This window comes from Selaginella moellendorffii, unplaced genomic scaffold (assembly GCF_000143415.4).
Source record: "Selaginella moellendorffii unplaced genomic scaffold, v1.0 SELMOscaffold_21, whole genome shotgun sequence".
NCBI lineage: Eukaryota > Viridiplantae > Streptophyta > Lycopodiopsida > Selaginellales > Selaginellaceae > Selaginella > Selaginella moellendorffii.
The window spans coordinates 674,286-688,707 of record NW_003314282.1 but is presented as its reverse complement, the minus strand read 5'-3'; the positions used below and the strand labels follow the sequence as shown (position 1 = coordinate 688,707).

General features: G+C 47.1%; 2 protein-coding genes across 3 annotated transcripts; one reads left to right on the top strand and one right to left on the bottom strand.

Annotated features, from left to right (window-relative positions):
* The first annotated feature begins 1,297 nt into the window (after positions 1 to 1,297).
* LOC9637897 lies at positions 1,298 to 3,218 on the top strand. Of its 2 annotated transcripts, XR_002992761.1 has the most exons (11): positions 1,298 to 1,358; positions 1,440 to 1,621; positions 1,689 to 1,907; positions 1,967 to 2,059; positions 2,121 to 2,222; positions 2,294 to 2,383; positions 2,431 to 2,545; positions 2,604 to 2,689; positions 2,742 to 2,825; positions 2,879 to 3,038; positions 3,100 to 3,218. XR_002992761.1 is itself a non-coding variant. In XM_002973292.2 (10 exons), exons 2-10 carry the CDS (start codon positions 1,451 to 1,453, stop codon positions 2,948 to 2,950), a joined length of 1,032 nt encoding a protein of 343 aa, XP_002973338.1. In that variant the 5' UTR covers positions 1,298 to 1,358; positions 1,440 to 1,450; the 3' UTR covers positions 2,951 to 3,063. The 2 variants fall into 2 exon arrangements, 1 of the variants encoding a protein (XP_002973338.1); XM_002973292.2 differs by lacking the exon at positions 3,100 to 3,218 and having other exon boundaries at positions 2,879 to 3,063.
* LOC112347334 (pentatricopeptide repeat-containing protein At4g02750-like) lies at positions 3,056 to 5,313 on the bottom strand. Its single transcript, XM_024678040.1, has 3 exons — positions 5,193 to 5,313; positions 4,862 to 4,937; positions 3,056 to 4,301 (listed from the first exon to the last, which is right to left on the bottom strand). Exons 1-3 carry the CDS (start codon positions 5,311 to 5,313, stop codon positions 3,056 to 3,058), a joined length of 1,443 nt encoding a protein of 480 aa, XP_024533808.1.
* Between the last annotated feature and the right edge of the window lie 9,109 nt (positions 5,314 to 14,422).

The window sequence follows — 14,422 nt, the reverse complement described above, 5'->3', positions numbered from 1 at the left end:
GAAAAACTCTTTATCATTTGATGTAATAATGCCACTTTTATTATCATAAGTGTTAGCAATGTAAATGCCTTAATTTCACACATTCTTTAGTTTACAATTTACCTATGAACAATCAACAATTTATAAATTCACCAACAAGTTATAGCAAATAAATACTACAATTTTTCTAAAACCTTAATGGACAAAATCTCAAGGAACCAAAGTATTAACACTAGCTTAACATGATGGATCATGAAAAACAATGCTATTACTTGTAAGTAAACCAGCATCATGATCAACCTTTTTGGGGTTGATTATTGTTTGACTAAGCAACTTTGCAAATACATTGCTTATGATCACAAAAACATGATATAGAAATCAAATAACTTGATAATCATTTAAATGATATCACAAACTAAGCCTATACCACTACTATAAAGGTTTATACTAGTATTAAGTGCTAACTCAAATGATAAAATGTAGCATAAATGCCATATCCCATTGATATAGATTTATAACACTTAATACCACTTACTTCATTTATAATGTAAACAAATATATATTATTCTTTGTCTGACCAACTAAAAAATAATCTAACACTAAGTTACCCAACTAAAAAGAATTGAGCATTACAACACAAACCTTTTGTTAGCATGTTTAAGCAAAATGGTTTAGCACTTCACCACTATTTAATCCATGGCACACCACTTGTAGGACAATTATAATTAACATGTAGGGACTCTTGATTGCATAATGTAAATATGAGTAATGAAATTACACTTTGTTGCAAATTATTTCTTAAATAAAAGAAGATGATTTACATATTTAATCCTTTATCTCTGATAATTTTCTTTTGGGACTCAATTTGACTAAACCTTAAACTTACGAAAAAAAATATCAATCTAATAAAAGTTTATAACAATAACTAATTGAACTAATAAGCTCATCCATACATCCTTAATTGATCACCATAATCATGTTTAAAAGCAATCCACTAATGCCATGCTGAATACCTACAAATGAAATTGATAGAGAGTATAACAATACTAATTTTTTGCTGTCATAGAAGATAATAATATCTAAAAAGACTCATTGACACATAACTTATAGTACCAATAATCACATTCATGACAAAGACAGGTGATCTTAAGTATATAATAATAATTTCAATTATGTCATTTAGTTTTTAAAAGTTAATGTATCTAAAGCTTCCACAAAGAAGTTCACAATGTTTAGAATTTAATTTTATAAGATGAAAGAATCTGTTGAACTCAAGAAAATTATTATATTAAATTTATATTCAATGTAGAAACTCACCTTTCTGAAAAAACCTATCTGGATGGATCAACCAAAAAGAAGCTTGGAGTAGGCGCATTTCGGTGAGCGAGATCACTCTCGGATCCTGCATTGGCATTTCTGGCCCGCCCATGTAGATTTTGCGGTTTTGTTTGTGGATATAGGTCCTCTCACCATGGCGCATCTTGCAATCTCGACGCTTATGCCCCCGACAGTGAAACTTAAGCTCGTTGTGACAAATTCTATTCCTCCGAAACGAGGATTTGGCCAGAGTGCTCCACAGAAGAAAGAGGCAGCTACGAAAAAGCAGCAGGAGCTCAAGAGTGTGGTGAAAGAAGTGGAGAAGGTATAGAACTTTCTTTGTGCTTTGTTTGTTCTTTGCAGAAGCAATTGCTTCTTTCCCCAACTTGTAGGAAGTGAAGCACCGGAAGAGAAGGCTGCACATTGATCCCGAGGTCGCAGCGAAAGGAAAGGTGGATTTTGTGCAAGTAGAGTCGTGGGACGGAGGAGAGAATCCAGAGGACCTTGAGAAGCTCAAGCTCAAGAGTTTTAGTCCATCGGCCAGCTCTTTTGGGAATGACTTGCCATTCTACGAGCAACTTGTGAAGCGAATTCAGCTCTTGGAAAGCAAGGTATTTTTGCTAGAAAAAAAGAACAATAAGAACGAAGTTAATGAGATTTGTTTTTGCAGGGAGACATTGCGGTTGTGCAGCCGCGAAAGCTTCCTCCATTCGAGAAATGGAAGTTTGGAGAGAAGAAATACGTGCAATACCTTGTCGACCAGGTCAGTGTTTTCTCTTTTTCTTTCTGTACGAAAACTTTGATGGATTCGTGGTATTTCTTAGCGCGCAGTGTACCGCGCATTAGGCAGTGCCATCGAAATCTGTGCTGCTATCGAAGACAGCGTTGCCATTTTCAACGACAAACTAGGCTTGAATCGTTCCTCGGTAAGCTTTCCTCCAAGTTTTTTTTGTTCTCGTAAGCATGCATGAGACCACGAAACTATGAAAACCAACAGGCCATTGAAGCGGATCTAACAGCGATGCAAAAAGAGAGCTCGTTGTCCACTCTGCCAGAACCAAACACTCAAACGCTTGCATATGTGAAGGTATGAAACACTCACACTTGGAAAAATGGTGGCTACTTTTTCTGCAGTACATTGAGCAATTAGCAAATCCATCGCCGGGCCAAAGCGAAGAAAAGTCGAGAGAGAAACGTCTGAGACTCCTGGCACACATTTTTGGCGTAAACGTATCACATCTATCAACAGGTAGGAGAAGAACAAAACTTTGATAGAGTTTTGACAAGTTTCTTGTGCTGGAAAACAGGAATGAGAATTGGTGCCAAGGCTGTAGAGTGTCTTCCAGTTTTGTCCGAGCGCAAGGCATTCTCGTTTTACCACGTCTATCCAGAGGTAAACGTACCGAAACTTTTCAAAGCTCCAGCAAAGTTCTTCTCGTGCACAGGGCGTGAAAGATCCGATCAAAGTTCTCATTGCTGCCTTCAACCAAGTTGGCCACCTCATCACTGCTGAAGACGATCGCGAGGAGGTAACTTCGCAATTCGCTCTTCCCTTCTTCACTTTGCCTTTTAATCTTCTCAGGTGATGCAAGAGCTTCCCAGAGCGATACAAAAGGCCAGCCTGCTACTCTCCAGCCTTGCTGTTGTCGAGTAGAAGGAAAAAAAAGAAGAGAAAAGAGGAGTTAGCCAAGAAGATCTTCGGGCTTTTGTGAGTGCCTGTAACGTTTCGTCCTCCACCAAAAGTAAGAACGGCCTCCTTTCAGCTCTCCCGTTCTTTGAATTGTTTCTTCGAAATTGTCCCAGGTGGTGGCTTTTGTCTGGTTTGTTTCTTTGCAAGCTGTGGCGATGGTAGATCCAACTCGTAACATGGTTCCAAGATCGACTGAGAATCGACTGGAGAAGAAATGTCGACTGGAGCGGTCTCTCGGGCTCTCTGTTGCTTGGACATTCTCATGGCTTTACGAACGACATCCTTGTCCGCATCGCTGGAGCAAACGAAAAGAGCCGTGCCGTAAGTTCCATAGTCGGGCCGGAATCCATCCAGGTCCATGAGCTTGAACAGCCTCAACGCTTGAGCCGGATAGCCTTGCCGAGTGTACGCGGAGATCATCGAGCTCCACCAGCTACTTGTTCTCTCCGGCACACTGTCGAACAGAATCCTCGACTCCTCCACGCTCTTGAGCCGCAAGTAAGCACCAAAGATGGAGTCCCACGTCGAGAAGTTCCGCTCGGGCATGGCGTCAAACACCACCTTTGCAAACTCCAGCTTGCCGACGTCCGTGCAGCAAAGTCGAAGCATCGTGTTCCAGACCTCCACGCCGGATCCCGAGCGAAAGCCATCGAAGAGTCTCTTGGCGGAGTCGAAGTCGCCGGCTTCCACTCCAAAGGCTTGGATCAATCGCCCGAGAGCTGCAGCCTGGAGTGGAGGTGCAATGTTTAGCAGCAACGAGGCCTGGACGAGCAGCTTGTTCTTCACGTAGCACTCGACCATGGCAGCCCAGCACGAAGCGCTCGGTTGAGGCATACTCTCGAAGACGTTCTTGGCTTCCATCACCATTCCCTGGCTTCCATATCCCCGGATCAGCATCTCCGATATCTCGGGATCCAACACCCGTGAGGTTTGCGGGATTCTTCGGAAGATCATCCTGGCTTTGTGAGGCTTTCCTTTCTTCACGTACGCTGCGATGATCCCTTTGAAGGATCCAAAATCACGTCTTGGTATTCGCTTGAACACCAGCTTGGCCTCGAGGAGATGCCCGCTCCTTGCAAATGCTGCGAGGATAGAGTTCCAGGATAGGATATCTTTGTGGTGGCACTTCTCAAAGACTCGCTGGGCGGACTGGAGTTTGCCTTTGTTGACGCAGGCGATGCACATCGCAATGCAAGCCTCCATGCTGAACTGTGGCATTCTCTTGAACGCCCTCCGGGCCTCATCGAAGTGCCCTTCCTTTGCATAAGCTGCGAGAAGATTGTTCCACAAGGGAGGACTCATTGCCAACCATGACCTAGAAAAGGCTTTTCCGTGAGAAAACCAAAAGAATGAAGCTTGCCTTTTGATCACGTCACGCAACTGCCATGCCTGGACAACAGTATTATCGATCTACTCGCTGAATAGGTACTTTGAGGGGCGTTTTAGACTCCATATAGAACTGTTCAGAAGATGAATGTGAGCAATGTGGATCTCCATCATCTGACAGACATTTTCATGGCTAAGGTGGTCTTAAATTTTAATTCTTGTATTTGTTGTTTGAAAACAAATTTGTGTTATATCATGTCAATACTGAATTTAAACCTCTGGTCACTCTTGGACCTTATTACCCTTGGAGGGCCTCCGCGCTAACATTGTATCGATATAGTTTTTCAAGTTTTATGTACTAAGCAGCTTTATTTTATTCTAAAAATGAAAAATAAAATAAAAAACAGAGAAAAAAAAAAAACTTTATCATCGCTTGCTGGGTTGCTTGTTGTTGTTGTTGATCTGGAGGAGGTTCTGGTCCATGGAGTTTGGTAGCAATGATGTCGAGGGGTGACAGTGTTTGATGCAAGAGATTCATAATGTTCTTACCAGACTTTGCCTATATTGTCGCCCCCACAAGTACTGCTCAAATAATTCTTGCTCAGTGTGCTGATACGCCAAGGATCTGCACAGGAGAAAACGGGTCAAAAGCAGTGATGAACTAGTCAAATCGTTTGTTCTCACGCACCTGTTGAAGCACCAATTTGATCTGATCTTCTTTGTAGACCAAAACACCCTGATCAAACCGGCACTGTCTTGCACATTGATTTAAACTTGCATTTTCTAACAAGACAATGAGAATCCAACATAAGGAAGGTTGTAACAAGTGTAAAGCAGCGCGCGCCTCCACGACATCAAGCCCCAGATCATATCATCTTACCCCACTGGCGGCAGTGGCTCCAGGTCCGGTTCTTGACATCCATATCACCGCAAAGCCAAAGCTTCAACTGTGAGATTAGACAGCTCAGGTATTCACACCCCGAGCCCTCATTTCCAAGCATTTTTAGCGAATAGTCCAGCCACGAGATGCTCAACCACCATGTTCTTCTTGGTTAACTGCATCATCCTCTCCTCAATAGTTCCCCTAGCACTGATTAGCGGAGCCTATCTAGATCATCACCTGGACATATGAAAAAATTTGAGTAACAGCATCTGGAACAAGTTTTAATACCTACTTTGCTCGTCTGACCTATGAGCACGAGCCTGCAAATCAGCATGTGGATTCCAGTCACTAATTTTGATGAGACATGGTATCTCAGCCTTCACAGCTTAGAAACTCAACCTGCTGGTTAAGTACTGAGGCAGATATTTCTCTTGGGCATCTTTCACTGTCCCCTCCCCCCCCCCAATTAATAATATTGTCTTCATTGCTTGTTCTTAGACTCAAACTTAGATTCGGTCTCACACTTGATTTTGGATTCGATCTCAGACCCAACTTCGGACTTGATCTTGAACTTGATCTCGAACTTGGTCTCAGACCCAATCTTGGATCTCGGACTCAGTCTCAAACTCGGTCTCTAACTTGGTCTCGCACTCGGTCTCGGAGCTGGTCTCAAACTTGATCTTAGACTTGGTATTAAATTCGGTCTAAAAGTCGGTCTCGGACTCAATTTCGGACTCAGTCTCATTTGATAAATTCTTTATCATTTCAATCATGCTTTCGAGGATCCTTTAGCCTATGACACCTTGGAGAGTTGGTTCCTTACAAAGAGTCGTAGTAAAGATCTTTGAGAGCACTGGAGACTGGATGCACGATTGCCTACATTGTTCTCTCAAATATATACTTGTTAATCAGGAGGTGGGACAAGGTTTTGATGAGTTGAGATAAGTTTAAGAGTGATTTATAAGGGTTTAAGTATAAAGGGAAAAGGCCCATGAATAAAAGTGCACCCTTTTTCCCAATTAGTTAAGGGTCTTGAAATATTTAAGGTTAAGGGTCTTTGAGTTTAAGTAATACTAAGTTGGGCTTTCCAAAAAGTTTAAATTCAAAAGTTTATAATTTGGTAAGAAGGTTTGAATCAATGAAATAATCAAGATTCTAATTGAAGAATTCACGATCAAACACAAAGCTTTAACATCATACTACTCTCAAATTTACAAATAAAACACTTAAAAAGATTATGAAAACAAATTAAAAAGATTGGGATGAATGCACCTTTAGTGCTCTTTGGGCATACTAAATAGTTTATATGGTTTCAATAAACTCAATACTATTCAAGCTTGCTTATGATGTAAAAGCTTTGAAGCTTTGAAGGAAAAAATGGAATGCTCCAGATTGCATGATCTGGAAGGGGTTGCAGGTTAGAAGTGAGGACTTTCCAGAAATTCATGAGGGAACTGTCTTTGCTACCCTTGCCCTTGTTCTCAGCAGCGGCTTCATGGATCTGGGAGTGATTTTCTGAATAGACAATTTCATAAGATGCACTTGTAGTGTGTCAATTTTTATAACAATTGCTAAGATTTTGCTAGGTTAGCACACAAATAGGAGCTATGAACCCCATTCCTTCAGACAAGCAGTTGCAATCCATTTAATTCTTCATAGGCATTGATCCAGATCTAGAGTCACGCAGATCATTACCAATTAATACAAATTTAAAATATAAAACTGGAAATTTCAAAATAAATAATAAAATAATGTCATATTTTTATTCAAATTACTTGCTCTTGAAATTTCTTCAAGATGGCTTATGCACAGACATCAGCTTACCAACTTCCAAGTGGAAAGATTAGCTGAGTATAAGTTAAAAGGCCCCAGGTTTACATATCTGTAAGGAACCAACTCGCCGAGGTGTCGTAGGCTAAAGGAACACCCCGAAAGCATGACCAAAATGACAAAGAGTTCATCGGATGAGACCAAGTCGAAGATCGAGTCCAAGACCGACTCTAGGACCGAGTTCGAGATCGAGTCCGGAATCGAGTCCGAGACCGACTCGGGGACCGAGTTCGAGTTCGAGTTCGAGACCGAGTTCGAGACGGAGTCCGAGATCCGAAATCGGGTCCGAGACCGAGTCCGAGGTTGAGTCCGAAGTCGGGTTCGAGATCGGGTCCGAGATCGAGTCCGAGATCGAGTCCGAAACCGAATCTGAAGTCGGATCCGAAATCGGGTCCGAGATCGAGCCAGAGACTAAGTCCAAATACTAATACGGGTCAAGGGGTGAAAGCCCAAAGCGTGCGTCTCCCGGGGGGGGGGGGGGGGGGGCTGCAGGGGGTTCCAAAAGTATAGTAGGGATAGTGAGGTCCAGGAACCAGTTTTGAAGGGACTCTCCAGTTGGGCTTCCAAACCGACTTGAGGTTGAGACTGGGACCGAGGGGCCTTGGGTGGGAGTGAGCATGGACTTGGCTGGTGCCGGAGGGGCCATCCAAGGAAGTGCTCAAGAGCAGCTCCCACTCCCGAAAGGGAAACCGATTGCGGTGCTCCCGGCTCATGTGGAGTGGTGCCCCACTTGAGTACCATGCGGCTCATTGGTCCTCGCCCTCCCTAGGGGCTTGGGCTTTCCTTCGGGATGGAAGTGGGGGGCGAGAGGTACCCATACCGGGCCGCTAGGCCACGGTGTTTCGCCCCGGCATCCCGAAGCAAGTGTTGCACTCAAGACTTGGGATTTAGAGGGTCCCATGATCAAGTCTTGTGGTACCAAGGGATGTTAGGAACCTGGAAGCTTGGTGTGCTTGGCTGCTTGTGCTTGCGGGGAGTGTAGCCGAACCTTAAGTCCAGTCTAACCCGGGGAGGGGGATTGGGAGTGATTTGGGAATCCGTGGAAGGATGGCTAACACTCCGTTGCTCGTGCAGTGAGTAGCTGAAACCAAGTAGGAGCTGGTACCATAGGCGAGAACCTTGGCGAGGGAACTTAGCAAAAGCCAAGGCAGCGTTGGACGGATAGACGAGGTAAGCTGGCAAATTGGAAAGGAAAAATTTGTGGCTTACAATTTGGTATCGGAGCCTTTATCTCAGTTCTAGCGAAGGATAGAGGCGGATTGCTGGGAGATGGCAAGGGCAGGGCATAAGCAAACCCAGGCGGAGACGGAACCTCCGCCGGAGCTAGAGCCTCCGGTCGAACAAGAGGCTATGGATGAAGAATCCTTGCATGAGGAGGACTCTAGTGAGGAAACTTCCAAACAGGAGTCCGGTGGCGAGGTTCGGTCGTCCAAGGCTCGATTGGACGTGCTAGAAGGACAGTTGGCACAGACCAATGCCCTGCTCGAAACTCTCGTACGCAAGCTAAAACGTGACGAGAGGCGGAAGAAAAAGAAAAAGACTGCGGATGCTGGCAGCGCAGAAGGTGTGGATCTTTCGGCTGGGACTGAGGCAAAACCAGACAAGGTCGAACAGACCGAAGTAGAATCAGTCCCTCAGGCAGTTCCCAAGTACAAACCAAAGCCCCCACCGGTCTTCAAGGGAGTGAACGACTATAAGGTGGTGGAGGATTGGTTTTACGATATGGAGGACTACTTCTGAGCGTTGCGGTTACCGAGCTCGGAGAAGGTCCCATGTGCAAAACCATACTTGGCAGATAATGCCAAGTCTTGGTGGAGAACGATGGAGGCCAACGAAGGACCAGTGGCCACTTGGGATATGATGAAGGCGAGGATCCGCGCAACATACGTTCCTCCGAATGCCACTCTGCATCTGAGAGATGAGTTGAGTAGGCTGAAGCAGACTGGAACCATCCAGGAATATGTGAATGGGTTCATGGCAAAGAGGATACTTGTCACGGACATGGGGGATATGGATGCGTTCCATGCCTTCATATCAGGTTTGCAAACTTGGGCTCGCGGTGAGGTGATGCGGTGGAACCCGACCAACTACAAGGAAGCGTTGGATGCGGCCATCAAGGTGCATTTCAACGATAACCTGCGAAAGGGGAACACGACGGGGTCGGGATTCACATTTAGCAAAGGGGCCAAACCAAGGGGAACGTATAGCAAGGGGAAATTCAAAAAGAGTTTCTCTAAGAATGAGTCCTCGGGGTTCCGGAAAGGCAAATCCGGTGGCCAGCGAGCGAGTACGTGGGGGAGTCAAGCGAAAAAAGACAAACCCACGGATAAGAAGGTCAAGTCGTATAGCAGCGTGGGAAACAACGTATGCTACAACTGCGGCGAAGCGGGACACTTCTCGAGGGAATGTCCCTACCCGAAGAAGGCCAGAGCCAATATGGCCATCAAGTCGGGTGAAGTCCAAACTGAGGTATGTGATCCAGTCCCTAACTCAAAGTTACTCATTACACGAGCAACTTTGGTAGAAAGTCGTTCGCGACATCTACTAGCCCTCCGAGGGAAGTTCGGAGGTAGCTTTGTTAAGATCCTTATTGACACGGGTGCTTTGGATAATTTTGTGGCTGCAGACATAGTCCGGCAAGCCGGACTAACGGTGCAGCGGCTAGGCGAACCAAGGACTATAGAGTTTGTTCAAGGTAGCCAAAGCACCGATGAGGTACTTCGACAAGCGAGAGTCGAAGTGGGGACATGGAAAGTGGACATGGATTTCACCATGTTGGACATGGCGGGATTTGACGTGATCTTCGGAATGGATTGGTTTAATCGGTTCGTGGTAGCCCTGCATGGACAAGGTAGGAACCTTGTGGTATTGGCGAATGCCCAAGGAAGAAGATCTAGGGTGGAGGCCCAGGATCTAAAGGTAGGGCAAAGCAAAGCCAAAGAGTCATGCTTAAACCTGGTGTCCACGAGAGGACAACTCACTAAAGGGACTAAGGCAGCCTTTTTGTGCTTACTCTCGGTGAAGAGTGACAAAAAGACAAGAACGGAAGAAGTACCTTTAGTGATCCAGCAGGTGCTGGACCAATTCCAGGATACGATGCCGGAGGAGCTACCGGCGGGGTTGCCCCCCGCACGACCGATAGAACATAAGATTGAGCTGGTCGAGGGTGCTGAGGCGGTGGTTCGTCCACCCTATCGATTGAACGAAAAAGAACTCAAGGAGCTCAAGAGCCAACTAGAGGAGTTGGTGGACAAAGGGTATGTTAGGTTGAGCAAGTCGCCGTATGGGGCGCCGGTGCTATTTGTGAAAAAGAAAGATGGATCTATGCGCATGTGCATAGACTACCGGTTGCTCAACAAGTATACCAAGAAGAACAAGTACCCTTTGCCAAGGATCGAGGACCTGTTCGATAGGTTGGGAAAGGCAAAATACTTCTCGAGGATTGACCTAAGGTCAGGATACTACCAGATCAGGGTAGCTGAGGAAGATGTCGAGAAGACAACCTGTCGAACGAGGTATGGGAGCTTTGAGTTTTTGGTGATGCCCTTTGGGCTGTGCAATGCGCCGGCAACGTTTTCGGCGTTGATGAACCACATCTTTATACCCTATCTGGATCGCTTCGTAGTCGTCTATATTGACAACATCCTGATCTATAGCGAGACGCTAGAGGAGCATGCCGAACACTTGGCGAAGGTGTTTGAGAAACTAAGGGAACACAAACTGTATGCTAAAGAGAGCAAATGTGACTTTGCTCAACAAGAGGTAAAGTTTCTCGGGCATGTGGTGGGCCAGGACGGGCTCAAGGTGGACCCGGAGAAGGTCCAAGCGATCCAGGAATGGGAACGACCATCGAATGTACATGAGTTGAGGGCGTTCCTGGGGCTATGCAACTACTATCGAAAGTTTATCAGACACTATTCGAGAGTAGCCCTGCCCTTAACGGACCAAACAGGAAAAGGGAAGATGGTATGGACAGCGGAATGCGAGGCAGCATTCGTCCACCTCAAAGGGAAGTTGAGGAAGGCTCCGGTGTTGGCATTACCAGACTTTGGTAAGGACTTTGAGGTAGACACGGATGCTTCGGACTTTGCGTTGGGCGCAGTTTTGAAGCAAGACAACCATCCAGTAGCGTTCTTCTCGAAGAAGTTGGACAAGGCTCAACGGAAGTGGCCTGCCCACGAGAAGGAATTGTTTGCGGTGGTCAAGGCGCTCAAGGAGTGGCGACACTACCTTGGGAGACACTTCAAGGTTTACACGGACAATGTGGCAACGAAACACTTCTTGTCACAGCCCGACCTAAGGGGAAAACAAGGTCGGTGGGCCAATGCTTTGGCCGAGTTTGATTGCGAGATCCTGTACAAGCCTGGGAAGAGCAACATCGTGGCAGATGCGCTAAGTCGAAAAGCGAGCTTGAAGTTGGCGATATCTAGCGCGACAGCAACCTTTTGGGACGATGTGCGGACCGCATACGAGAGTGATGGTCTAGCACAAGAAGTGTTGCTGAGGAACCTGGAGGCGCAGGAAGCTCACCAGAGAGGTGAGCTGCCAACGGAAGAGAAAACGGGCTATGCGGAACGCAACGGACTCATATATTACAAGCAAACGAGGGTGTATGTTCCAGAAGGGGAACTAAGGAAAGTAGCCTTGGAAGAGTGTCATGACGGACCTCTCGCGGGACACGGCGGAGTGCCCAAGACGATGGGCTTACTCAAAAGGAAGTATCACTGGCCAGATATGGCTAAGGACGTCCAAGACTATGTAAAGACATGTCCAACATGTCAGCAGGTCAAAGCCGTGACGAAGGCTAGTGGGGGCTTGTTGCAAAGCATCCCCATTCCAGATCGTCCATGGAAATGTCTCACGATGGACTTCATCACGGGACTACCCCCAAGCGAGGGGTTCGATGCGATATTCGTGGTGGTGGACCGATTTTCAAAGATGGCACATTTCATACCCACCACAACGGATGTGGATGCGGAAGGTGTGGCGAAGCTGTTCTTTGAACAAGTGGTTCGAGTGCGGGGAAGGCCGGAAGAGATTATCTCAGATCGAGATAAGATCTTCACCAGTAGGTTCTGGAGGACACTCCTAGAACAGTATCGCACCAAGTTGAAATTCAGCACGGCCTATCACCCACAGACAGGTAATGGGTATTGAGTCAAGATTGATGGCACTAACACTTCTTGACAGACGGACAAACGGAAAGGGTGAATAGGCAGCTGGAGGATTATTTGCGATGCTATGTCTCGGGAGACCAGACCGACTGGGTAAGTCATTTGGAACTTGCGGAAATGTGTTATAACAACTCACCACATTCGAGCATCGGGGTGAGTCCATGGGAAGTCATCAATGGGCGAGCTATTGAAGGTCCTGTGGAACTCGGCGTGGCCGAGTATCATGGAGAGTTACCCGCAGTGGAGGCATTCACGGCGGAAAGACTCAACATTTGGAATCTAGTGAGGGATTCCTTGGAACAGGCTCAACAAAGGCAAACTAAGTACACGAACCAAAAGCGTCGAGATGTGGAGTTCCAAGCTGGGGAGAAGGTGTGGCTGAACACCAAGAACCTCAGGCTACCAAGTGGGATCAGCTGGAAGTTGACCCAAAGGTAAAAATGCATGTATTCCTGTAAATGAATTGATCTTGAGTTCCTTAAACAGGTTCGCGGGGCCTTACGAGATTGAGGCTCGAATCGGTAAAGTGGCTTACCGTCTCCGACTTCCTTGAGAGATGGGGAAGATGCATCCCGTGTTCCACGTGAACTTACTCAAGCCGTATTTTGAGGATCCGCTTCGCAAGGACCAAGTAAGACCTTTACCTGAGGTTATCCAAGGGGAGGAGGAATACGAAGTCAAAGCCATCCTCAATGCGCGCAAGAGCAAGCGACAAGGACGCGAGGTGAGAGAGTTCCATGTGAAGTGGAAAGGATTTCCACACTGCGAAGCAACCTGGGAACCGGAGGAGAACCTAGCGAACGCGCAAGATCTAGTGGAGGAATTTCTACATGGCAGAACTCTATGTACTTATGCAAAGTTCAATTAAAAGTATCAATTTGAGAAGTTGAGCAATGGCATATGTTGGGACCCGAAGGCGCGCCGAAGGTAAGCTAATTAGCATGGGTTAGCTAGGTCGACCAGGCGTAGGGAGCTACGCCCGACTCCCTGCGGGGATGTCGAATCCGTAGACGTATTCTACGGAGGTTGGGTTCCCAACCCCTAGTAAAGCAAGGCTGGGTTCAAGTCCCGACCCTATACTAGGGCGTGGTGAGGTGAGGAGTATAGGGACACCTATATTCCGTTGTCATGGGCTCTTGGCCGGGGAGGCTAACTTAGGCACACCGCTAAGTGGGGGGATGCCCCCGGAGACATGGTCAACAAGTCGTAGGATAAAACGAGACGTTCGATGTGGGCATCGAACTTCTTCTATGGGTGGTGGAGTTGTAAGGAACCAACTCGCCGAGGTGTCGTAGGCTAAAGGAACCCCGAAAGCATGACCAAAATGACAAAGAGTTCATCGGATGAGACCAAGTCGAAGATCGAGTCCAAGACTGACTCTAGGACCGAGTTCAAGATCGAGTCCGGAATCGAGTCCGAGACCGACTCGGGGACCGAGTTCGAGTCCGAGTTCGAGACCGAGTTCGAGACGGAGTCCGAGATCCGAAATCGGGTCCGAGACCGAGTCCGAGGTCGAGTCCGAAGTCGGGTCCGAGATCGGGTCCGAGATCGAGTCCGAGATCGAGTCCGAAACCGACTCCGAAGTCGGATCCGAAATCGGGTCCGAGATCGAGCCAGAGACTAAGTCCAAATACTAATACGGGTCAAGGGGTGAAAACACAAAGCCTTTTTCTCGCAAACGTTGGTGGGGGGGGGGGGGGCTGCAGGGGGTTCCAAAAGTATAGTAGGGATAGTGAGGTCCAGGAACCAGTTTTGAAGGGACTCTCCAGTTGGGCTTCCAAACCGACTTGAGGTTGAGACTGGGACCGAGGGGCCTTGGGTGGGAGTGAGCATGGACTTGGCTGGTGCCGGAGGGGCCATCCAAGGAAGTGCTCAAGAGCAGCTCCCACTCCCGAAAGGGAAACCGATTGCGGTGCTCCCGGCTCATGTGGAGTGGTGCCCCACTTGAGTACCATGCGGCTCATTGGTCCTCGCCCTCCCTAGGGGCTTGGGCCTTCCTTCGGGATGGAAGTGGGGGGCGAGAGGTACCCATACCGGGCCGCTAGGCCACGGTGTTTCGCCCCGGCATCCCGAAGCAAGTGTTGCACTCAAGACTTGGGATTTAGAGGGTCCCATGATCAAGTCTTGTGGTACCAAGGGATGTTAGGAACCTGGAAGCTTGGTGTGCTTGGCTGCTTGTGCTTGCGGGGAGTGTAGCCGAACCTTAAGTCCAGTCTAACCCAG